The sequence below is a fragment of the Scyliorhinus torazame genome, chromosome 11, assembly GCF_047496885.1.
Source record: "Scyliorhinus torazame isolate Kashiwa2021f chromosome 11, sScyTor2.1, whole genome shotgun sequence".
Classification (NCBI taxonomy): Eukaryota; Metazoa; Chordata; class Chondrichthyes; order Carcharhiniformes; family Scyliorhinidae; genus Scyliorhinus; species Scyliorhinus torazame.
In genome coordinates, this window is record NC_092717.1 from 41,904,221 (window position 1) to 41,928,900 (window position 24,680).

The following is a 24,680-nucleotide window of genomic DNA, read 5'->3' on the forward strand; positions in this document are numbered from 1 at the left end:
GACGATGTCCATGAAACCATTGTCGTAAAAAAAAAAACCACCTAGTTCACTCTTTCAGGAATCTACTGTCCTTGTGACTTTGGACGCACAGCAATGTGATAGAGGTCAGGACTGACCCTGCAGAGGTGGCGGGCAGCACAGTGGTATACAGTGCGGTCTCCTGGCACCAGTTTAAACATGTGTAAGGAAACCTGATGATTATCACATACTGTTTCTCCCTCAGCTGATGAAACCGTACTCCTCCATGTTAAACACCACTTGGAGGAAGCACTTGAGGGTGGCAAGGGTGCAGAATATATTCTGGGTGGGGGGCTTTCACCAAGAGTGGCTCGGTAGTACCACCACAGGCCGGGTCCTAAAGGACATAGCTGTTAGCCTGGGACTGCAGCAGATGTCGAGGGAACCGACGAGGGAAAAACATGCTAGACATCATCCTCCCCAACCTGCCTGCTGCAGATGCACTTGTCCATGACTATCGATAGGAGTGACTGCTGCACAGTCCTTTTGGAGATGACATCCCATCGTGTTGTGTGGCACTACCACTATGCTAAATGGGATAGACTTCGAACAGCTCTAGCAGTTCAAAACTGGGCATCCATGAGGCACTGTGGGCCAGCAAAATTGTATTTAATCTCCAGCCCAGCATATTCCCCACACTACCACCGCGCCAGGGGATCAACAAAGCAATAAAGTGTGCAGGAGAGCATGCCAGGAGCAACGCCAGGCATACCTAAAAATGAAATGTCAATCTGGTGAAGCTACAAAACCGGACTACTTGTGTGTCAAGCTAAGCAATCCCACAACCAATGGATCAGATCTAAGCTCTGCAGTCCTGTTGCATCTAGCTGTGAATGGTAGTGGACGATTAAATAACTCGCTGGAAGAGGTGGCTCCACAAATATCCCCACCCTCGATGACGGAAAAGCCCAGCACATCATTGCCGAAGATGAGATTGGTGCATTCGCAACATGGAGGAGCCCAGCACATCATTGCAGAAGATGAGATTGATGCATTCACAACAATGTTGAGCCAGAAATGCCGAGTGAATTCCTCTGGGTAGTGTCCTAGGCCAGTGTTTTCAAACTTTTTTTGCCTGGGACACATTTTTGCCAACCCTCGCGACCCACGCCGGCCGACATTCGCAACCCACCATTTTCTCTTACCTTTAAAGTAAGAGGTGAGCCTGCTGGTTCCTTTGTGCTGTCTTCATCTTTGTGAGGACTGAAAATCCAACCTCGCACACGGTGAAGGGTAAAAACAACAAAATGCTTGTTTTACTCCGCTCCGGATACTCTTCGGAGACACTACTCCAGAATGCTGACAGCCTCATTGACTTGTGCCGTGTTTTTGTGCTGTCACAGTTGAGGCGCAAAAGTTTTGTTTCTTCATTTGGAGTCAGCTGCAATTTGAGTCAGCTCTCAAACTCAAAAGGTATTTTTCATCCTCCTCTTTTCTCTCAACCTTAAACTTCTCCTCTGGAAAGTAGCAACCAAAACTGTTAATCAGCACAGCCAGATGTGACTGAATAAGGCTTGCCAGTCCATTTACAGTTTCGATACTAATGCTGTTTTCTTCGATGTGTCGTAGCAGTGTGGGAAATATGTAGTAATTTTGGCTTTTCAGTCGCAATTGCCAAACTTTCAATTACTTTTGGAAAGCTTCAATTTCTTCACAGTTCCGAAAGCAATCATCATCCTTACCTTGCAGCCATCTTTTCAATTATAAATAAACTGAACCTCAAGTTGCAAGGAAAGACATAGTTAGCATCCAAGCTTCATCAGCAAACATCAGCCAGAGAGGACAATCTCTCGGAGAAAACATGGATTTGATACCTCAGTTCGTAAACTGAGTAGCACCTGACCCCTTGACAGCCAACGTACTTCTATGTGGAACAATAAATATCTGTCCTCAGCCCCCATTTCATAAGAGTCTCAAAGACTGGTATTGATTGCACTGTGTCTGATGAAATTCACAACTTTCAACACCACCAGGGCAGCACGGTAGCATTGTGGTTAGCACAATTGCTTCACAGCTCCAGGGTCCCAGGTTCGATTCCTGGCTTGGGTCACTGTGTGCGGATCTGCACATTCTCCCCGTGTGTGCGTGGGTTTCCTCCGGGTGCTCCGGTTTCCTCCCACAGTCCAAAGATGTGCAGGTTGGGTTGATTGGCCATGCTAAATTGCCCTTAGTGTCCAAAATTGCCCTTCGTGTTGGGTGGGGTTATGGGGATAGGGTGGAGGTGTGGACCTTGGGTAGGGTGTTCTTTCCAAGAGCCGGTGCAGACTCGATGGGCCGAGTGGCCTCCTTCTGCACTGTAAATTTCTATGAAACCACCACTTTAAGATCGAATGGAATTCCTTTCAATGACAGTGCCTCATGGTGAATAAAACAATGTCCTGACCAGCTGCCTCCTTTAATCCTTATTATAATTCCGCTGTTTTTCCCAGTCTTGTTGGCTGCTCCATCGCCTGTGATTCCTCTGCAACGAAACCAGTCAAGCCCGCACTTCCAACCACAAAACTATTCAATGCTTCAAAAATCTCTGCGCCAGTCGTGTGGGTTGGTAAAGTCAGGTAGCACAGCAAATCCTCAACAAATTCATTGTGACAAACATACCTAACGTAAACTAGCAAGGTTGCACAATCTGAAACGTCTGTACTTTCATCCAGTTATATTGAGAACTCCTGTGCTGATGTTAACCGAGAAATATGCTGGGCTTCTAAACACTTGGCAATATCGCAAATTCGGTGAGCCACTGTTATCACTAAGTGGGATGCATTTCACTTTTTCAACGAACCTCTCATCTAGGACCGTACAAACTAATGTTGCAGGGAGAATCCATCTCTCTGCTACAGTGTGGTGCATTTTCTCTTTAGCTACACGGTAAGCTACAGAGGCTAATTGTCCTTTGTCGTTCAATGTAACTTCTCTGCTGAGGACTTCAGATGATGATTTAAGTTCTCATTGCATTGTTTGAAAAAAAAATCAAGAGGTTTGTCCTCAAACTCTCCATGCTTCGTCTTCAAATGCCTTTGAAGTTTTGAGGATTTTAAAATTCTGCATATAACTCACATGGGCTTTGCATCCTGATTATCATTGGCACAATTAATAAATCCATACCTAAAAAAAAAATCATCTTTATACTACTTTGTGCCAGATTTCAACTTCTTAAAGGGCTGTTCACCAGAGGCCATGGAGCTCACACCAACACTGCGTTGTCCTGTTGTGGACTTTGAACAGCTCTCACCATCAATGCTTTGCCCTCCTGAGCCACTCTCTCCAGCAGGTTTAGTTGAGAGATCCTGGTCTGTTGGTGTCTCTGGCCCTCTTTTCTTTCCTTATTACAAAACTATCCATTTTAAATTTTACAGTCCGGTTGCTCGTTTGCTGCTAACAAAATTGAGGAATCGCAAACGCACCCAGAGCACATGACGTCAGCGTTCGGGGCGCATGACCTGTTCTCTGCCGTGCTTCAGGTAGGAAGATTGAATTCAATTAAAAAAAAAAAAAAAAAAAAAAAAAAAAAAAAAAAACCCAAAACAAATCTCCTGGGTCAGCGAGCTGACGTCAGGAGGAGGCAGTGTTACTCTCTGGGCACTGATGAGCGGGCTCCGGGCATGTGCACTGATGAGCGGGCACGCATGCACAGCGTGCCTGCATTCTGAAAGCCGGTCGCAGCCTGCAGTTTTTAAAAGCCGGCTTGGCTGGTGCGTATGAATTCCCGCAATCGGGACCGCCGCGATGGATGGCTCCACGATCCTCCTAAAACCCGCCCACAGGTCGGGCCCCCACTTTGAAAAAGAATGTCCTAGGCCCAACGATCTTCAGCTGCTTCATCAATTACCTTCCTTCCAACATAAGGTCAGATGTGGGATGTTTGTTGATGATTGCAGCATTCATGTTTCCTCAGACTGAGGAGTCCACGTGCAAGTGCAGCAAGACCTGGACCATATTCTGGCCTTATGCGCCACACACACGCCAGACACACACATGCCAGGCAATAACTATCTCCAGGAAGAGAAAATCAAACCATCATCCCTTGACATTCAATGGCATTACCATCAGTGAATCTCCCACTATCAACATCCTTGGGTTACCATTGACCAGAAACTGAACTTGACTAGCCATTTAAATACTGTGGATACAAGAGCAGGCCAGAGGCTAGGAATCCTGTGGCGTGTAACTTACCTCCTGACTCGTGGAATCCGTACAGTGCAGAAGGGGGCCGTTCGGCCCATCGAGTCTGCACCGACCTTCTGATAGAGCACTTCACCCAAGCCCACTTTCCCGCCCTATCCTAATAACCCCATAACCTAGCCTGCACATCCCTGGACACTAGGGGTCAATTTAGCATGGCCAATTCACCTAACCTGCACATCTTTGGACTGTGGGAGGAAACCAGAGTGCCTGGACGAAACCCATGTCGATACGGGGAGACTGCAAACTCCACCACAGTCACCTGAGGCTGGATTTGAATCCGGGTGCTGTGAAGCAGCTGTGCTAACCACTGTGCCAAGTCTTTCTCCTCCATCTTAACCCAAAGCCTGTCCACCATCTATAAGGCACAAGTCAGGAGTGTGATGGAATATTCTCCACTTGCCTGGATGAGTGCAGCTCCAACACTCAAGACGCTTGACACCATCCAGGACAAATCCAATGTGGTTTCCCTCCGCCCGCAAGCAACCTTCCTGTTGCTTGCCATGTTAACTCAACATCTTGCTGTCATGCCCAAATGTCTGTCCTTGGCCTGCCGCAGTGCTCCAGTGAAGCCCAACGCAAACTGGAGGAGCAACATCTCCTCTTCCAGTTTGGAAAATTACAGCTCTCGGGACTCTGCACTGAGTTCAACAAATTTAGACTGTGACCTTTCTCCTCCATCTTAATCCCTTTTTCAAATGTACATAAATTCACAGACATTTACTGTACGGAAGAAGGCCATTCGGCTCATTACGTCCATGCCGACCAGCAAGATCTAACTACACAAATCCAATTTTTCAGGCATTGGCCCATACCCCTGGAGGTTATGGCAGCACATGTGAATATCTAAATACTTCTTAAATATTGCGATCAAACACCCTTTCGGGCAGTGTGTTCCGGACTTCTGTCATACTCCGGATGAAAAAGTTTCTCCTCCACTCCCCTCTTAGTCTTCTACCTCTTATCTCCAGTCAATGCGCCCTGATTATTGGCCCCTCTATGAAGGAAAAAGTTCCTTCCTATCCACACCTCTCCTAATTTATACACCTCTATCATGTCCCCTCTCAACCTTCACTGCTCCTAGAAAAACAGACCCAGCCGATCCAATTTCTCCTCCTGGCTCAGACCCTCTATCCCAGGCAGCATTCTGGTGAATCTCCTGTACCCTCTCCAGTGCAATAGCATCCTTCCTATTATGTCATGACCAGAACTGCACACACTACTCCAGTTCTGGCACATACATTTTTTGTCTTAGTGCAAAAACACCGAGCCATCTGTCCCTTGTTCTTTAAGTTTCCTACATCTTCATTACAATCTTTCCCAACTGCAGGATGTTTCCCCCTCGTATAGTTCTGATGAAGAGTCAAACAGGTTTAAAGAAGGTGCAAGTGAAATGCTGCTTAGTCTGAAAGGAGTGTTTGTGCCTTGAATGATGGGGAGGGGGGAGGTGAGGTGGCAGGTGTTATGTTATATGCTCAGGACTCAATGAGTTCAACAAGTTTAGCCAACCTTTCTCCTCCATCTTAACCCCCTTTTAAAAAATATTCCATACTTTTGTCTCAAAACCAAACCCCGCCCCTGACATTGGGACATCTCTCTTGTTCTGAAATTTGCTACATCTTTGTTTCAAATTCCCTCCACTGCAGTATAATATCAAAAATATTTCTCTCTTTTAGTTCTGGCAAAGAGTCAAATGAACTCAATGTAACTTGGTTTACTCTCCCTAAAGATCCTGGAAAATGTTTTTTTCCAGCATTTTCTGACTTTTATTTTCACAAATACATTGAAGAAATTGTGATAGGTGGGAGTAGTGTGCATCCCTTAATGATAGGAATTGGAAATGGCAGACTTACTAAATATCTAGTTATTTTGTATCAGTCTTCTCTGAAGAATGAAGATTTGAAGTACCAGAAATGTAAAGAAAACTGAAAATAAATCAAAGAGAGGAACTTGCTAGATTAATTTTAAAAATAAAGTAGTATTATAATCCACATGGAGACTGGATTAGTTTCAAGCCATATTGATTGTTGGTGAGAAAACAGGAGAGGAGGTGGCATGATATTGGAAAAATACAGGTATGCAGTTTGGGCCTGTCACTATTACAGGGTATGTTTACTTATTGCAGAATAGTTGGCATTGTCCTAATTTGTTAAATCTCCAATTTCTACATTCAGTTCCAAGGAATTATGATCCTGCACTGCATCCATTTGAGGTACCTCGGGAGTACACCAGAGCACTGAATGCAACCAAACTGGAACGGATTTTTGCTAAACCGTTTGTAGCATCACTTGATGGTCACCGGGATGGTGTGCACTGTATGGCAAAACATTTTAAGAGTTTATCCACAATAATCTCTGGGGCTTGCAATGGCGAGGTGAGTATTACATGTAGCTTTGTCTTGCGTAATCTATTGTAAAAGGTGGTTCTATTTCTGGTAAAATGAAGTCCAGCTTGGGTTGGTGCCAGCGTAGAGCCTGAATTGATTGAGAGTATGGATAAATGGATTTGTCATAGCCAGTAATGTGATGAGATAAATATCTCAAGTGAGATTGACTGGGAATTATGGATAGTCTAACAAGTGAAACTATTTATCAAAAATGACACTGCTTTGAGGAAGGAGCAGTAAAGTCTGGCTAATTGGATAATTCCTTCGCAGGCACAATGCATCAAAAGAGCTCCTTCAGTGTTGTATGAATCAATCAGTGTGCAGTTTATGTATCTGCTGCAGGAATAGCTAAATTTTGAGAGCTTGAAGCCCAGGCGTGTCATATTCGTGATACTTAATGCCACAAATCTCTTTTGATGTAGATTAGATCCTGGGAGAGCAACACCAAAAATGGGTCTCCACTACTATTAGATACATATATTTTTACATGAGTCCATTAAAGAGAAGCATCACCTGTTAAACATAGCAAGCCTTGTCTGGCCACTGCCAGGCTTTATTTTAATCTTCCTAATTTTTTCTGGATTTTAATTCATTTGCTTTCAAATATTTGATTTTTTAAAAAGTAGTTGCTTATTTAATTTTCTCTCCTGGTTCACCCCATTGTTTCTTTTTTTAAAAATAATTTTTATTAAGGTTTTCATAAAATATCAATAACAAAATGAAAAAGGAACCCAACAGGGTTAAGTACAAAACACGGTCTGGAAAAGCAAACCTCCTTACCCCCCCTCCCCCTGTACATAAATAATAAATTAACATTAACACCCCGACTTAACACCACTGGTATATACACCCCCCTGGACCCTCCAGTGTAAATAACAGAAACAAAAATAAAGTAACCCCCCCCCCCGCCCGAGTTGCTGCTGCCATTGACCAATGTGTACCGTTCTGCCAGGAAGTCTAAGAACGGTTGCCACTGCCTAAAGAACCCTTGTACCGACCCTCAAGGCGAATTTCACCCTCTCCAATTTAATGAACCCCACCAAATTTTGAGGGCAGCCGCCACCACCGGTCTCGTGGTATACCTCCTTGGCTCCACCAGCCTTGTAAAATTAAGCCTATGCAGGGCCCCCCAGCTCCTGGCCACCTGGACCCCCAAATACCTGAAGCTCCTCTCCGCCCTTTTTAGTGGGAGCTTGCCAATCCCCCGCTCCTGGTCCCCTGGGTGAACCACGAACAGCTCACTCTTTCCCATGTTGAACTTGTACCCCGAAAGTCCCCGAATTCCCTAAGAATCCTCATTACCTCCGGCATTCCTCCCACCAGGTCCGCCACATACAGCAGCAGGTCGTCCGCATAGAGCGACACCCTGTGCTCCTCCCCACCCCGCACCAACCCCCTCCAGTTCCTTTACTCCCTCAGTGCCATAGCCAGGGGTTCAATCGCCAGTGCGAAGAGCAGGGGGGACAGGGGACACCCTGCCTCGTCCCTCGGTGCAACCGAAAGTACTCTGACCTCCTGCTGTTTGTGGCCACATTCTCCATCGGGACCTCATACAACAGCCTAACCCACTTGACAAACCCTCCCCAAACCTCTTCAGCCCCTCCCACAGGTACCCCCACTCTCTATCGAAGGCTTTCTCAGCGTCCATCGCCACCACTATCTCCGCCTCCCCCTCCCTCGCCGACATCATGATAATGTTCAAAAGCCTCACCACATTCGCGTTCAACTGCCTCCCCTTCACAAACCCCGTCTGGTCTTCATGGATGATCTGCGGCACACAATCCTCAATCCTCGTGGCTAAGACCTTCGCCAGCACCGTGGCATCTACATTTAGCAAGGAAATCGGTCTGTAAGACCCACACTGCAGGGGATCCTTGTCCTGCTTCAGGATCAAGGAGATCAGTGCCCGGGACATCGGGGGCAAAGCCCCCCCCCCCCCCCCCCTCCCTTGCCTCATTGAAGGTCCTGACTAGCAACGGGCCCAAATGGTCCATATATTTTTTATAGAATTCGACTGGGAAACCGTCCGGCCCCAGTGCCTTCCCCGCCTGCATGCTTCCTATCCCTTTGGTCAGCTCCTCCAGCCCAATCAGGGCCACCAGTCCCTCTTCCACCTTTGGAAACCTCAATTGGTCCAGGAAGCGGCCCATCCCTCCCCCCCCCCCCCCCCCCTCCCGTGGGGGCTCGGATCGGTACAATTCCTCGTAAAAGTCCCTGAAGACCCCATTGATGCCAACCTCACTGCGCACCACACTCTCCCCTATCCTTAACTCCCCCGATCTCCCTAGCTGCGTCCCGCTTCCGAAGCTGATGCGCCAGCATCTGGCTTGCCTTTTCCCCATACTCGTAAATCGCCCGCTGGACTTCCTCCACTGCACCTCCGCCTTCCTGGTGGTCACCAGGTCGAATTCGGCCTGGAGGCTGCGCCTCTTCCTCAACAATCCTTCCTCTGGCACCTCTGCATACCTCCTGTCTACTCTCACCATCTCCCCCACCACCCTCCCCCCCCGCTCCTTGTGGGCCCTAATGGAGATCAGCTGTCCCCTCACCACCGTCTTCAGCGCCTCCCATACCATCCTCACTCGGACTGCCCCGTTGTCGTGGTCTCCAAGTACCTCTCTATACTTCCTCGGACCCGCTCGCTCACCTCCTTGTCCGCCAACAGCCCCACCTCCAAGCGCCACAACGGGCGCTGGTCCCTCCTCCCCCATCTCCAAGTCCACCCAATGCGGGGCGTGGTCTGAAATGGCTATTGCCGAATACTCAGTATCCTCTACTCTCGCTATCAGCGTCCTACTCAAAATGAGAAAGTCGATTCGGGAATAAGCCTTATGGACATGTGAGAAGAATGAAAATTCCCTAGCCCCCGGACTTGCAAATCTCCAAGGGTCCACCCCTCCCATCTGGTCCATAAACCCCCTCAGCACTCACGCCGCCGCCAGCCTCCTACCCGTCCTAGACCTGGAGCGATCCAGTGCCGGATCCAGCACCGTGTTAAAGTCTCCCCCCATTATTAGGCCCCCCCACTTCCAAGTCTGGGATCCGACCCAACATACGCCGCATAAAACCCGCATTGTCCCAATTCGGGGCATACACATTGACCAGTACCACCCTCTCTCCCTGCAACTTACCACTTAACATTACGTACCTACCGCCATTATCTGCCACAATGCTCGACGCCTCGAATGACACCTTTCCCACCAAGATCGCCACCCCTCGATTTTTGGCATCCAGTCCCGAGTGAAACACCTGACCTACCTACCCTTTCCTCAATCTTACCTGGTCTGCCACCTTCAGGTGTGTCTCCTGGAGCATAACCACATCCGCCTTCAGCCCCTTCAGGTGCGCGAACACACGGGCCCGCTTAACCGGCCCATTCAGTCCCCTTACATTCCAGGTTATCAGCTGGAAATCCCCCCCCCCGGCTAGGACCCATCCTAGCTGATTTACTCTCTCTCTCTCTCCCCCCCCCCCCCCCCCCCCCCCACAATTGCACTTCCGCAAGTCAGCTGACCCCAGCCACTCCAGCCTCTCCTTCGACTCCTCCCATTGTGTGACACACCCTCCTCTCCTGTTCCCCATCCATAGGCTCTCCCCCTCCCCCTAACATTCTAAGCGCGGGAAACAACCCTCGCTTCCCCGCCCCCTCCAGTCTTCAGCACGGGAAAAAGCCCGCGCTTTCCACCTACCCGGCCCCGCCACCTCTGACGCAGCTCCTTTTACAGGCCCAATCTCCTCACCCCGACTCGGGCCTCCGACTCCCCTGCGGGGCCCCATCTCACCGCCGGCCACCACCCCTGTTCCGTTTACCTATCCCCCTCCAAGAGCCTCCCCCCCCCCCCCCCCGACCAACTCAACCAAAACAGTGCCCAACCCGCCCCAACCACCCTCACCAACCCGAAAGAGAAAAACACAGAGAAAGAGAAACCAGGAGCAAAGCAAAGGTCCCCCCCCACTCAAAAAAAAAAACACAACATATCAACCGCAGTCCCCAAACGCCCATCCTGACCCACAATCTGTGTCCAATTTCTCGGCCTGAACAAAGGCCCACGCCTCCTCCGGAAACTCAAAATAATGGTGCTGGTACCCACAGTCGCGCCGGCTACAACATGCCAAACCGCACCCCCTTCCTGTGCAGCACCACCTTCACTCGATTGTACCCGGCACTCCTCTTCGCCACCTCCCCGCTCCAGTCCTGGTATATTCTAACCTCCGCGTTCTCCCACCTGCTGCTCCTCTCCTTCTTGGCCCACCTGAGCACACACTCCCGATTGACGAACCGTTGGAACCTCACCAGCACCGCCTGCGGAGGCTCGTTAGCCTTGGGCCTCCTCGCCAGCACTCTATGGGCCCCTTCCAGCTCCATCAGCGAGTTCAACATGATGACCACATAGGCTCCCACGTCCAGCCCCTCCGGGAGGCCCAGAATCCGCAGATTCTTCCGCCTTGACCGATTCTCCATCTCCTCGAACCGCTCCTGCCATTTCTTGTGGAGCGCCTCGTGCGCCTCCACCTTTACCGGCAGGCCTAAGATCTCGTCCTCGTTGTCGGATATCTTTTGTCGAGCCTTGCGGATCGCCACCCCCTGGACCGTCTGTGTCTCCAGCAGCTTATCAACAGAAGCCTTCATCGGCTCTAGCAGGTCCGCTTTAATCTCTCTGAAGCAGCGCTGGATACCCTCCTGCTGCTCCTCCGCCCACTGTATCCACGCTGCCTGGTCTCAGCCCGCCGCCATTTTGTTCTTCCCTCGCGCCTTCTTCGGGTCCACCACCACCTTTTTAGTCGCCCCGCTCCTAGCAGAAGCCATATACTATCGGGGAGCTGTTATAATCTCCTTCCCACACCGGGTAACGTCTCAAAAGTGCCGTTGGGGGCCCTGAAAAGAGTCCAAAAGTCCGTTTTTGCGGGAGCCGCCAAATGTGCGACTTAGCTCCGCATAGCCGCAACCGGAAGTCCTCTACCACATTGTTTCAAAGTACAACTGTCATACAATCCTACCAAAAAATACCGTCTGCATCCTTGCCATACACCTTGCTCAGTGACTCTCCTCTCCAAATTTGGCTCCATCTCAACTGTGGACCAACCTTGTTCCTATTTCTTGAATGCCTGTACCTGTCACTTCACAAAACTGTCCTAGCTTGATGTAATAGTATATGTAATTTGTGAGACATCCATTTGGCCAGGGATGGCGAGTACAAGATAAAGAACCATATTACAACAAAGTAGAAGCAATAAGACGAGGAGTTAGCAATAGATTTTTTTTTTCCAGATGTTGGATACCCATTGAAGATAGTGATATAACTTGCTGCTTTAACAGAATTCATTCGTGATACTTAGTGCCACAATAAAAAATTTAGATTGGATAAAAATATGCTCTGATTTAGATCCTCACTTTTAGCCTTTGTCTTAAATGTACATGTTCTCAGTAGAACAGAACAAAGATAGCATGTAGACAGTACTAGGATTTCATAGGCATATGCGTAGGCTGGACAACAGGAGGTAAACAATAACCGAGAACATATCGTGTTTTCTCCTTCTGCCTACTCACTCTCCGCTGCTCTGTGAAGCTTTCTGTTGCATCCGTTTGCACAAAATGAATGTCATAAAATGGAAACAAAGGCAAAGTGCTGGAAAACTCCGGTCTGGCAGCATCTGCAAAGGGCAAAACTATTACATTTAAAGTCCAATATGACTCCTCTTCAAAACAGAACTAAAAGAGAGAGATCATATTCCCTGACTTTATTTGTCTAATTGTTTACATCTTGAAACCTCTTCCTATTGCCATATTGATGGCGCTTTACTCCCATCTCCTGATGTTGGACCATCTCATATTGTTGGCCCTACTTTCTGTGTTTTGTTTGTTATGGCATTCTATTATGCATGCACGGCCTCTGCCCCTCTGTTTACTGCATTAAAATCAGTTTTTCCACTCCCTCCCCATCCTCCTGCAAATCCTCCTGCAGATTCATCATCTCCCTTCTCCACTCAACCTTAGAGCTTGGAGAGCTTTGTTGATCCGTTACTGCCAGACCCCAAAAACGCAATTCATTATTATTTTTCAAATTAAATACCAATGCTGTTTAGGCGATAAAGCTTTCAAAACAGAAAAGATATTTTGTTGAGATTTAGAAAATATCACCTTTTTAATTTCAGCTCTGGTATTTTTGTATCTATGACATCCCAGTATTTACTACTGCTTTCATATCCAATATTATCCACCTTTCTATTACACTGGTCATAGTACTTCCTGAAGTATTCTTCCATGCTGTTAAAATAATCCTTCAACTACTACCTACTGCTGCTGTGACTATCTTTGACCCTGAAGTATTACAACAAGGAAATTTGTAATTTATTTAAAAACTCTATTGAATCTAATTGCTTCTCAATGTTTCGAATCAACTTTTTAAGAGCTTGCATCAATTACGAAGGGATCAATTGTAATTTTTTGAATATAAAGCGAATATCTTGAATAACTGGATAAATGGGTAATAGGCAACTTGTAACTCGTGGATTGCCACAGGGGTCAGTGCTGGGACCATAACTTTTTACGATCTATATTAATGACATGGTTGAAGGGATGGGTTGCCTTGTAGCCAGAGTTGCTAATGGTACAAAGCTAGGTAGAAATATAATACGTTGTGAGGAGGACACAAGGAATATAGATACATTGGGCAGACAAAAATCTGGCAGATGGAGTATAATGTGGGAAAATGAGTTTGTCCACTTTGGTAAGAAGGAGAGAAAAGCAGCATATTATTAAAATGGAGAAAGATTGCAGAATGCATCGGTACAGAGGGTTCTGGGCCTTTTTATACCTGAAGCATAAAAAGTTTGCATGTAGATGCAGCAAGTAATTAGAAAGGCAGTAGGAATGTTGCCCTTTATTGCAAGGAGAATGGAGTATAAAACGGAGTAGTGCAGCCTTGCAATGATGACATTGCACCTGGATTACTGTGTAGTTCTGGTCTCCTTACTTGAGGAGGGATATACTTGCACTGGAAGCGGTTCTACGTGTCTGTGGGGAATATTGCGAATGCGTGTGGTGTTATAAGACCTATCTTTATTGTATTGCCTATTTAAAGTGAAATTACCTTTTTATTTAAAGTATCATTTACTTGTTCATTCACGTGTAATTTGCATCGATTCTAATTCGCTTTAAAGTAGTTACAAAAAGTGAAATTTTGTTCCTCCCTTCATTTGGGGGTCATTTAGTAAATTTGATTTATGATTCCCCTACTGGGATTGTGATACCAAATATTGTTGTAACAACATACCTTTAACCCAAAAGCGTATGCAGTAAATCTAAAATAAAACAGAAAATACTGAAAATATTCATCTGGCTTGGCAGCAGCAAGAGTTAATATTCCAGGTTGTGACCTTTCATCAGGACTTTTGTTGCAGTTCTATAGTTAAATTTATTTCCTCATTCTGGATGCAAGCTCAAGAGGTGCCAATGTTATTAGCGACCCCACTAGCTCAGTGCATACTGCAGCTACAACAATATTATCCAGGGCCAAAGCAAACCAGTTTAACTATTTACCCACGTATGAGCAATGATGTAGATGCTATTCCATTCAGCTCCGTCACCCTTAAATAAGACTTGTGTTTTAGGACACTGGTTTATATAATGACAAATCCAGCTGGAGGTTTTGCCTTCAGAAAATTACCTGGTTCGCATACATTTTATATAAATTGAATTGCAATTTCAGCAATCGCTTTGAAATTTCTGACGCTTCAAACGTCTTAATATATTAATGCACTAATGGAGGATTTTCATTGTCACTTCAGAAAGAGGTAGTTTGTGTTGAGTTCTTGACATAATGTGAATTGCATTTGTTATTCTTGCGCAGTTAAAAATTTGGAACTTGATGAACCGTCAATGCGTCCGCACTTTACAAGCACATACTGGTTTCGTCAGAGGAATTTGTTCCAGATTCTGTGGTACGTCGTTCTTCTCAGTAAGTAGAACAGTAGAAGTGTATTTACAGTGTCAAGATATCAGTGTATTGATTATTCTATTTCTGCATTAACAATATTGTGATGCATTAGTAAATTTCTTTTACTTTTTTTCCCCCTGCAAAATTTTAGTAAATGTCAACTCCATTGTTTAGAATTATACAAGGGCTTAAAGAATTGATTGATTGCTGAGAAGTATATAAACTTACTGAACCAAGATGTTTAAAAAGGTAAAAAAAAGACCTGATGCAGAGTAATTGTTCCATGGGGAATGTAAGCTGAACAGTGGGGGCATAATCTTAAAATTAGAGCTAGGTCATTTGGAAGTGAAATTTGAAAGCACTTTTTCACACAGCATTGTGGTAATCAGGAACTGTCCCTTTAAAAAGGCTACGGTGGGGGGCCATTTGAAAATTATTATTTCTGAGAGTTATGAATTTCTGTTGGGCAAGAGTCTTCTGGAAAATGGAATAAATGCAGTTGAAGTACATAACAGCTGTGGTATGAATGAAACAACAGCCATGGTATGACTGAAGGGATAAATGGTCTACTTTAATGCCTGTGTTTAATAGTCATAATGTGGAGATGCCGGATGTGGGAGCACTGAAGAAGCAGTGCTCCGAAAGCTAGTGATTTGAAACAAACCTGTTGGTTTAATAGGTTAGTCAAACTACAGTCTGCAAGAATTTATTATGTTTTTATACATTTGTTTTATAAAATGAATGGGTGTTACCAATCAGCTCAGATAACAACATGCAGTTGTACATAATCTTTGATCTAATGAACACCCCAACGTTATCAGACAAAATGTTTGCCATTAAACCGATAGAGACCTGAGAAAAGTTGATCAAGAGCTTAGCCTAAGAAGCAAGCAAAGTTTACTTAAAAGAAAATGGAGAGTGAGAGAGGGGCAGATGTTTAGAGAGTGAATGATGAGCATAGGATCGAAGCAGCTGAAGGCCACCTGCCAGTAATGGAGCGAAGGAAATTAAAGGTACATAAGATGCCAGAATTAGAAGGGTGCAGAGATTTTGGAGGATTGTAAGGCTTAAGGATGTTGAGAGGGATTGTGGGGTAACTAGATCAAGAACGTGAAGGGATTTGAAAACAACAATGAGAATTTTTTTAATGTGAATATTGCCAGACTAGGTGATGTTGGGTCATTGAACACAGGGATGATGGCTGAGCAGGACTTGCATGTTAAGGCCAGCCAGACTATCAATAGAAAAGTCGTAACAAACAAATCCAGAATAATACAGCATAGGAACAGGCCTTTCGGCCCTCCAAGCCTGTGCCAATCAGGATTCCCGTCTAAACTAAACTCTTCTGAACTTCCGGGGTCCGTATCCCTCTATTCCCATCCTATTCATGTATTTGTCAAGACGCCCCTTAAACATCATTGTCGTACTTGCTTCCCCCCCCCTCCGGCAACGAGTTCCAGGTACCCACTACCCCCTGCGTAAAGAAAAAAAAAAGATCCCTCTCAGATCTCTAAACTTTGCCCCTCATACCTTAAACCTATGCCCGCTAATAATTGACTTTTCTACTCTGTTAAAAAGGTGTCTGACTATCCACTCTGTCCATGCCACTCATTATGTAAACCTCTTATCATAGAATTTACAGTGCAGAAGGAGGCCATTTGGCCCATCGAGTCTGCACCGGCTCTTGGAAAGAGCACCCTACCCAAGATCAACACCTCCACCCTATCCCCATAACCCAGTAACCCCACCCAACACTAAGGGCAATTTTGGACACTAAGGGCAATTTATCATGGCCAATCCACGTAACCTGCACATCTTTGGACTGTGGGAGGAAACCAGAGCACCCAGAGGAAACCCACGCGCACACGGGGAGGATGTGCAGACTCCGCACAGACAGTGACCCAAGCCGGAATCGAACCTGGGACCCTGGAGCTGTGAAGCAATTGTGCTATCCACAATGCTACCGTGCTGCCCACTCAGGTTGCCCCTCAACATCTGTCGTTCCAGTGAAAACAACAATCTGGGTTTATCCAACCTCTCCTCATGGCTAATACCTTCCAGACCAGGCAACATCCTGGTAAGCCTCTTGTGTAGCCTCTCCAAAGCATCCACGTCCTTCTGATAGTGTGGCGACCAGAATTATACGCAATATTCCAAATGTGGCCTAGCCAAGGTTCTGTACAGCTGCAGCATGAGTTGCCAATTTTTATACTCAATGCCACAACTGATGAAGGCAAGCATGCCATATGCCTCCTTGACTGCCTTATCCACATGCATTGTCACTTTCAGTGATCTGTGGACCTGTACACCAAAATCTCTCTGCCTGACAATACTCTTAAGGATTCTGCCATTTACTGATAATGCCCACCTGTATTAGGCTTCCACAATGCATTACCTCACATTTGTCCGAGTTAAACTGCATCGGCCATTTCTCCGCCCAAGTCTCCACCCGATCGATATCCTGCTGTATCCTTTGAAAATCCTCTTCACTATCGCAACTCCACCAATCTTTGTGTCGTCTGCAAACTTGCTGATTAGGCCTGCGGAACACCGCTACTCAGAGTTTCATTCCATTCCTTCCACCGCTACGCTCTATTTTCTATGACTGAGCCAGTTCTGTATCCATCTTGCCAGCTGACCTCTGATCCCGTGTGACTTCACCTTTTGTACCAGCCTGCCATGAGGGACCTTGTCAAAGGCTTTACTGAAGTCCATGTAGACAACATCCAATGCCCTTCCTTCATCAATTAATTTCATCACTTCCTCAAAAAGTTCTTAGCAAGTTAGTGAGACACAACCTACCTTTCACAAAACCATGCTACTTATCACTAATAAGTCTGTTTGTTTCCAAATGTGAGTAAATCCTGTCCCTAAGAATCTTTTTCAATAATTTCCCTACCACTGACGTAAGACTCATAGGTCTATAATTTCCTGGATTATTCCTTCTCACTTCTTAAACAAAGGAACAACATTGGCTATTCTCCAATCCTCTGGGACCTCACCTGAGCCAATGAGGGTATAAAGATTTTTGTCAAGGCCCCATTAATTTCCTCCCTTGCCTCCCTCCGTATTCTAGGGTAGATCCCATCAAGCCCTGGGGACCTATCCACCTTAATGCTTTTTAAGATGCCCAACGCTTCCTTTTTGATATCTACATGACCCAGAATATCTACACTCCCTTCCCTGGACTCATCTTCCACCAAGTCCCTCTCTTTGATGAATACTGATGCAAAGTGCTCATTTGGTACCTCACCCATTTCCTCGAGCTCCATGCATAGATTCCCTCCTCTGTCCTCGAGTGGACTATCCTCTTGTTCTTTATATACGTATAAAATGCCACCTTCACCACCTTTGCGTGGCAAAATTTGGCTCCAACTCCATCTACACGTTTTCTAACGACATGACGGTAGTGGGTCGGATCTCGAACAACGCTAAATCAGAACACAGGAGGGAGATGGAGAACCTAGTGCAGTGGTGTAACAACAACAATCTCACGCTCAATATCAGCAAAACTAAAGAGCTGATCATTGACTTCAGGAAGCAAAGTATCGTACATAACCGCATCAACGGGGCAGCGTTGGAGATGGTTGACCGCTTCAAATTCCTAGGTGTGCACATCACCAAAAATCTGTCCTGGTCCATCCACGTCAACGCTATGACCAAGAAAGCACAACAGCTTCTCTACTTTCTCCGGAAACTAAGGAAATTCGACATGCCCACATTGACTCTTACCAACTTTTACAGATACACCATAGAAAGCATCCTATTTGGCTACATCACTGCTTGGTATGACAACTGCTCAGCCCAAGACCGTAACAAACTAGTGTCGTGAACACCGCCCGGTCCATCACATGAACCCCCCCCCTTCCAATTGTCTACACCTCCCGCTGCCTTGGGAAAGCAGGCAGCATGATCAAAGACCCTTCCCACCCGGCTTATTCACTCTTCAGGCAGGAGATACAAAAGCCTGAGAACACGCACTAACAGATTCAAAAACAGCTTCTTACCTGCTGTTACCAGACTCCCAAACGACCCTCTTATGGACTGATCTGATCTCTTCACACATCTTCTCTACTAAGTAGTACAACGCTCCTGTATGCTTCACCTGATACCGGTGTCTTATGTATTTACATTGTGTATTTTGTTTGCCCTATGTATTTTCTTTTCATGTACGGAATGATCTGTCTGAAGTGTACACAGAACAATACTTTTCACTGTACCTCGGTACACGTGACAAACAAATCCATCCGTTCAAGGACTACTCTATCCACGAGTACCTTCAAACTTACAGAATAATGCCCACTATTCTTGAAATGCTTCCCGACTGAAAGTTCAATCACCTGGCTGGGATCATTCCCCAATACTAGGCCCAGTATACTACTTCCCTAGTTGGACTATTTACATACTTACTTGCACTTGACAGCAGTTGAGCTGAGGCAGATGTTGTCTTGCTGATGGATTGGCTGTGTGGTTGGAAGGTAATTTTGGAGTCAAATAGGATATGAAGGTTGTGATTGATCTGCTTCATCTGACAATAGCCCAGGAGAGGAATGGAGTCTGGCTGGGAAATGAAGATTGTGTCAGGAAAGTCTTCCACATGTTTAGCTGGAAGAAATTCCTGTTTATGCAGTACTGGATGTTGAACAAGCAGTGTGACAAATCGGTGACAGTGTTGAGAGGTGGATATGAGCGGCAGTGTTTTGAATGAGCTCAAATTTACTGACGGTGGTAGATGTAAAGTTGTCCAGGACATCATTGGGCTAGTTGCGTTTTAGAGGTAAGAAAGCTTTGAAGGTTTCAGCAGACCGTCGGTTGAAATAGAGGAGGACATGAGACTTCCGGGTGCGGCGATGACCAGCTGAGTCGCACGTTTCGGCAGCTCCCGGTGAAACGGACTTTTGGGCTCTTGATAGGAGCCCCAACGGCAATTTTGACGGCTAAAAACACTGTGCGGTAAACCAGAAGGGAATCCCCCCTGGATACGGATGAAAAAAGGAGGAGAAAGTGGCCGGATTGCAGTGGATCCTTTAGAACAGCGGCAAGGAAGGCAAGCAAAAACCAAGATGGCGTCGGAAGGTGGCAGTTTAACATGGGGCCCTGAACAACAAGAGTTCTTGAAATGCTGTGTGGAAGAGCTCAAAAAGGAAATGAAGAAAGAGCTGTTGGCCCCGATACTACAGGCGATCGAAGGGCTAAAGGAGGAACAAAAGACCCAGGAGCGGGAGCTTCGGGTCGTGAAGGCAAAGGCAGCCGAGAATGAGGACGACATACAGGGCCTGGTGGTGAAGACGGAGACGCATGAGGCACATCAGAAACGATGTGTGGAAAGGTTGGAGGCACTGGAGAACAACGCAAGGAGGAACAACCTGAGGATTCTTGGTCTTCCTGAAGGTGCGGAGGGAGCGGACGTCGGGACATATGTGAGCACGATGCTGCACTCGTTAATGGGAGCGGAGGCCCCGGCGGGTCCGTTGGAGGTGGAGGGAGCATACCGAGTGATGGCGCGAGGACCGAGAGCAGGAGAAATTCCCAGAGCCATAGTGGTGAGATTCCTCCGTTTTAAGGATAGAGAAATGGTCCTTAGATGGGCAAAGAAAACTCGGAGCAGTAAATGGGAGAACGCGGTGATCCGCGTTTATCAAGACTGGAGTGCGGAGGTGGCGAGAAGGAGGGCGAGCTTTAATCGGGCCAAGGCGGTGCTTCATAAAAAGAAGATAAAATTTGGAATGCTGCAACCGGCAAGACTGTGGGTCACATATCGAGGGAGGCACCACTACTTTGAGACGGCGGATGAAGCGTGGACTTTTATTGTGGAAGAAAAACTGGAATGAGCGGGTTATTAAAAAGAACGTTTGAACAAAGTGTTGGGGCGAATGTGGGGGGCGAAGAGGGGGGTTAAAAAAGGGGGAAAGAGGAGTTTTATGTACTAATCCTGCGATGTGGTAACTTTTCTCTTCTCTTCCACAGGTGGTGATGGGGGGAGGTGGAGGATATGGGGCGTTGGCCATTGGGAGCGGGGTCAAGGGAGAAGCGCGGGCTTGGTTCCCGCGCTATGATAATCATGGCGGGAATAGAGAAGCAGGAAGGAGGGGGCGTCGCACGGTGCGAGCCGAGGTCACGGGGGGAAGCTGAGGTCGGCCAGAGTTTGCTGACTTCTGGGGGCAACATGGGGAGAGTAATTACGCTAGCGGGGGGGGGTGGGAGGGGGGAATTACTGGGTTGCTGCTGCTGGGGAGAGGGGGGAGCTGGTATGGGAGGGGATGGGTGGGGGGGCACCGCCTGGGGGAGATACAGCTGCGTGGGAACCGGGTGAGGAGCTGGAAAAAGGGGATGGCTAATCGACAAGGGAGGGGGGGTAGGAAGCCCCCCAACCCGGCTGATCACGTGGAACGTGAGAGGGCTGAACGGGCCGATAAAGAGGGCATGGGTACTCGCACACCTTAAGAAACTTAAGGCAGATGTGGTTATGCTACAGGAAACGCACCTGAAACTGATAGACCAGGTTAGGCTACTCAAAGGATGGGTGGGGCAGGTGCTCCATTCGGGGCTAGATGCGAAAAACAGGGGGGTGGCTATATTAGTGGGGAAGCGGGTAATGTTCGAGGCAAAGACTATAGTGGCGGATAACGGGGGCAGATACGTGATGGTGAGTGGCAAACTACAGGGGGAGACGGTGGTTTTGGTAAATGTAAATGCCCCGAACTGGGACGATGCCAATTTTATGAGGCGGATGCTCGGACGCATTCCGGACCTAGAGCTGGGAAAGCTGATAATGGGGGGAGATTTTAATACGGTGTTGGAACCAGGGCTGGATAGGTCGAAGTCCAGGACGGGAAGGAGGCCGGCAGCAGCCAAGGTACTTAAAGATTTTATGGAGCAGATGGGAGGTGTAGACCCGTGGAGATTTAGCAGACCTAGGAGTAAGGAGTTCTCGTTTTTCTCCTATGTCCATAAAGTCTACTCGCGAATAGACTTTTTTGTGCTGGGAAGGGCGTTGATCCCGAAGGTGAGGGGAACGGAGTATACGGCTATAGCCATTTCGGATCACGCTCCACACTGGGTAGACTTGGAGATAGGGGAGGAAACAGGAGGGCGCCCACCCTGGAGAATGGACATGGGACTAATGGCAGATGAGGGGGTGTGTCTAAGGGTGAGGGGGTGCATTGAAAAGTACCTGGAACTCAATGATAATGGGGAGGTCCAGGTGGGAGTGGTCTGGGAGGCGTTGAAGGCGGTGGTTAGAGGGGAGCTGATATCAATAAGGGCACATAAAGGGGAGCAGGAGAGTAAGGAACGGGAGCGGTTGCTGCAAGAACTTTTGAGGGTGGACAGACCATATGCGGAAGCACCGGAGGAGGGACTGTACAGGGAAAGGCAAAGGCTACATGTAGAATTTGACTTGCTGACTACGGGCACTGCAGAGGCACAATGGAGGAAGGCACAGGGTGTACAGTACGAATATGGGGAGAAGGCGAGCAGGTTGCTGGCACACCAATTGAGGAAAAGGGGAGCAGCGAGGGAAATAGGGGGAGTGAGGGATGAGGAAGGAGAGATGGAGCGGGGAGCTGAGAGAGTGAATGGAGTGTTCCAAGACATTTTATAAAAAATTATATGAAGCGCAACCCCCGGATGGGAGGGAGAGAATGATGGGCTTTTTGGATCGGCTGGAATTTCCCAAGGTGGAAGAGCAGGAAAGGGTGGGACTGGGAGCACAGATCGAGGTAGAAGAAGTGGTGAAAGGAATTAGGAGCATGCAGGCGGGAAAGGCCCCGGGACCGGATGGATTCCCAGTCGAATTCTATAGAAAATATGTGGACTTGCTCGCCCCGGTATTGACGAGGACCTTTAATGAGGCAAAGGAAAGGGGACAACTGCCCCCGACTATGTCTGAAGCAACGATATCGCTTCTCTTAAAGAAGGAAAAGGACCCACTACAATGCGGGTCCTATAGACCTATTTCCCTCCTAAATGTAGATGCCAAGATCCTGGCCAAGGTAATGGCAATGAGAATAGAGGAATGTGTCCCGGGGGTGGTCCACGAGGACCAAACTGGGTTTGTGAAGGGGAGACAGCTGAACACGAATATACGGAGGCTGTTAGGGGTAATGATGATGCCCCCACCAGAGGGGGAAACGGAGATAGTAGTGGCGATGGATGCCGAGAAAGCATTTGATAGAGTGGAGTGGGATTATTTGTGGGAGGTGTTGAGGAGATTTGGTTTTGGAGAGGGGTATGTTAGATGGGTGCAGCTGTTGTATAGGGCCCCGATGGCGAGCGTGGTCACGAATGGACGGGGATCTGCATATTTTCGGCTCCATAGAGGGACAAGGCAGGGATGCCCTCTGTCCCCATTATTGTTTGCACTGGCGATTGAGCCCCTGGCGATAGCGTTGAGGGGTTCCATGAAGTGGAGGGGAGTACTTAGAGGAGGAGAAGAACACCGGGTATCTTTGTATGCGGACGATTTGCTACTATACGTGGCAGACCCGGCGGAGGGGATGCCAGAAATAATGCGGATACTTGGGGAGTTTGGGGATTTTTCAGGGTATAAATTGAACATGGGGAAAAGTGAGTTGTTTGTGGTGCATCCAGGGGAGCAGAGTAGAGAAATAGAGGACCTACCGTTGAGGAAGGTAACAAGGGACTTTCGTTACCTGGGGATCCAGATAGCCAAGAATTGGGGCGCATTGCATAGGTTAAATTTAACGCGGTTGGTGGAACAAATGGAGGAGGATTTCAAGAGATGGGATATGGTATCCCTGTCACTGGCAGGGAGGGTGCAGGCGGTTAAGATGGTGGTCCTCCCGAGATTCCTCTTTGTGTTTCAGTGCCTCCCGGTGGTGATCACGAAGGCTTTTTTAAAAAGGATTGAAAAGAGCATCATGGGTTTTGTGTGGGCCGGGAAGACCCCGAGAGTGAGGAAGGGATTCTTACAGCGTAGCAGGGATAGGGGGGGGCTGGCACTACCGAGCCTAAGTGAGTATTATTGGGCCGCTAATATTTCAATGGTGAGTAAGTGTATGGGAGAGGAGGAGGGAGCGGCGTTGAAGAGATTAGAGAGGGCGTCCTGTAGGGGGACTAGCCTACAGGCTATGGTGACAGCCCCATTGCCGTTCTCACCGAGGAACTACACCACAAGCCCGGTGGTGGTGGCTACACTGAAGATTTGGGGACAGTGGAGACGGCATAGGGGAAAGACTGGAGCCTTGGGGGGGTCCCCGATAAGAAACAACCATAGGTTTGCTCCGGGGGGAATGGATGGGGGATATGGAATGTGGCAAAGAGCAGGAATAACGCAACTGAAAGATCTGTTTGTGGATGGGAAGTTCGCGAGTCTGGGAGCGCTGACCGAGAAATATGGGTTGCCCCAAGGGAATGCATTCAGGTATATGCAACTGAGGGCTTTTGTGAGGCAACAGGTGAGGGAATTCCCGCAGCTCCCGACACAAGAGGTGCAGGACAGAGTGATCTCAAAGACATGGGTGGGGGATGGTAAGGTGTCAGATATATATAGGGAAATGAGGGACGAAGGGGAGACTATGGTAGAAGAACTAAAAGGGAAATGGGAAGAAGAGCTGGGGGAGGAGATCGAGGAGGGGCTGTGGGCAGATGCCCTAAGCAGGGTAAACTCGTCGTCCTCGTGTGCCAGGCTAAGCCTGATTCAGTTTAAGGTATTACACAGGGCGCATATGACTGGAGCACGGCTCAGTAAATTTTTTGGGGTGGAGGATAGGTGTGCGAGGTGCTCGAGAAGCCCAGCGAATCATACCCATATGTTTTGGTCATGCCCGGCACTACAGGGGTTTTGGATGGGGGTGACAAAGGTGCTTTCAAAAGTAGTGGGGGTCCGGGTCGAACCAAGCTGGGGGTTGGCTATATTTGGGGTTGCACAAGAGCCGGGAGTGCAGGAGGCAAGAGAGGCCGATGTTTTGGCCTTTGCGTCCCTAGTAGCCCGGCGCAGGATATTGTTAATGTGGAAACAAGCCAAGCCCCCGGGGGTGGAGACCTGGATAAATGACATGGCAGGGTTTATAAAGCTAGAGCGGATTAAGTTGGTTCTAAGGGGGTCGGCTCAAGGGTTCACCAGGCGGTGGCAACCGTTCGTCGAATACCTCGCAGAAAGATAGATGGAATGGAAAAAAGAAGGCAGCAGCAGCAGC

At 47.6% G+C, this 24,680-nt stretch overlaps 1 protein-coding gene across 2 annotated transcripts in view; it reads left to right on the forward strand.

Moving 5' to 3' along the window:
- dcaf13 (ddb1 and cul4 associated factor 13) overlaps positions 1 to 24,680 on the forward strand; it is a 120,084-nt gene that overhangs the window by 2,110 nt on the left and 93,294 nt on the right. Inside the window, exons 2-4 of one of the 2 annotated variants that reach the window (XM_072467176.1) lie at positions 3,372 to 3,476; positions 6,372 to 6,571; positions 14,434 to 14,541. In XM_072467176.1, coding sequence (XP_072323277.1) covers positions 6,515 to 6,571; positions 14,434 to 14,541 — 165 coding nt within the window. In that variant the 5' untranslated portion in view covers positions 3,372 to 3,476; positions 6,372 to 6,514. The remainder of the gene's footprint in view (positions 1 to 3,371; positions 3,477 to 6,371; positions 6,572 to 14,433; positions 14,542 to 24,680) is intronic. The other variant, XM_072467175.1, reaches the window with a different exon arrangement.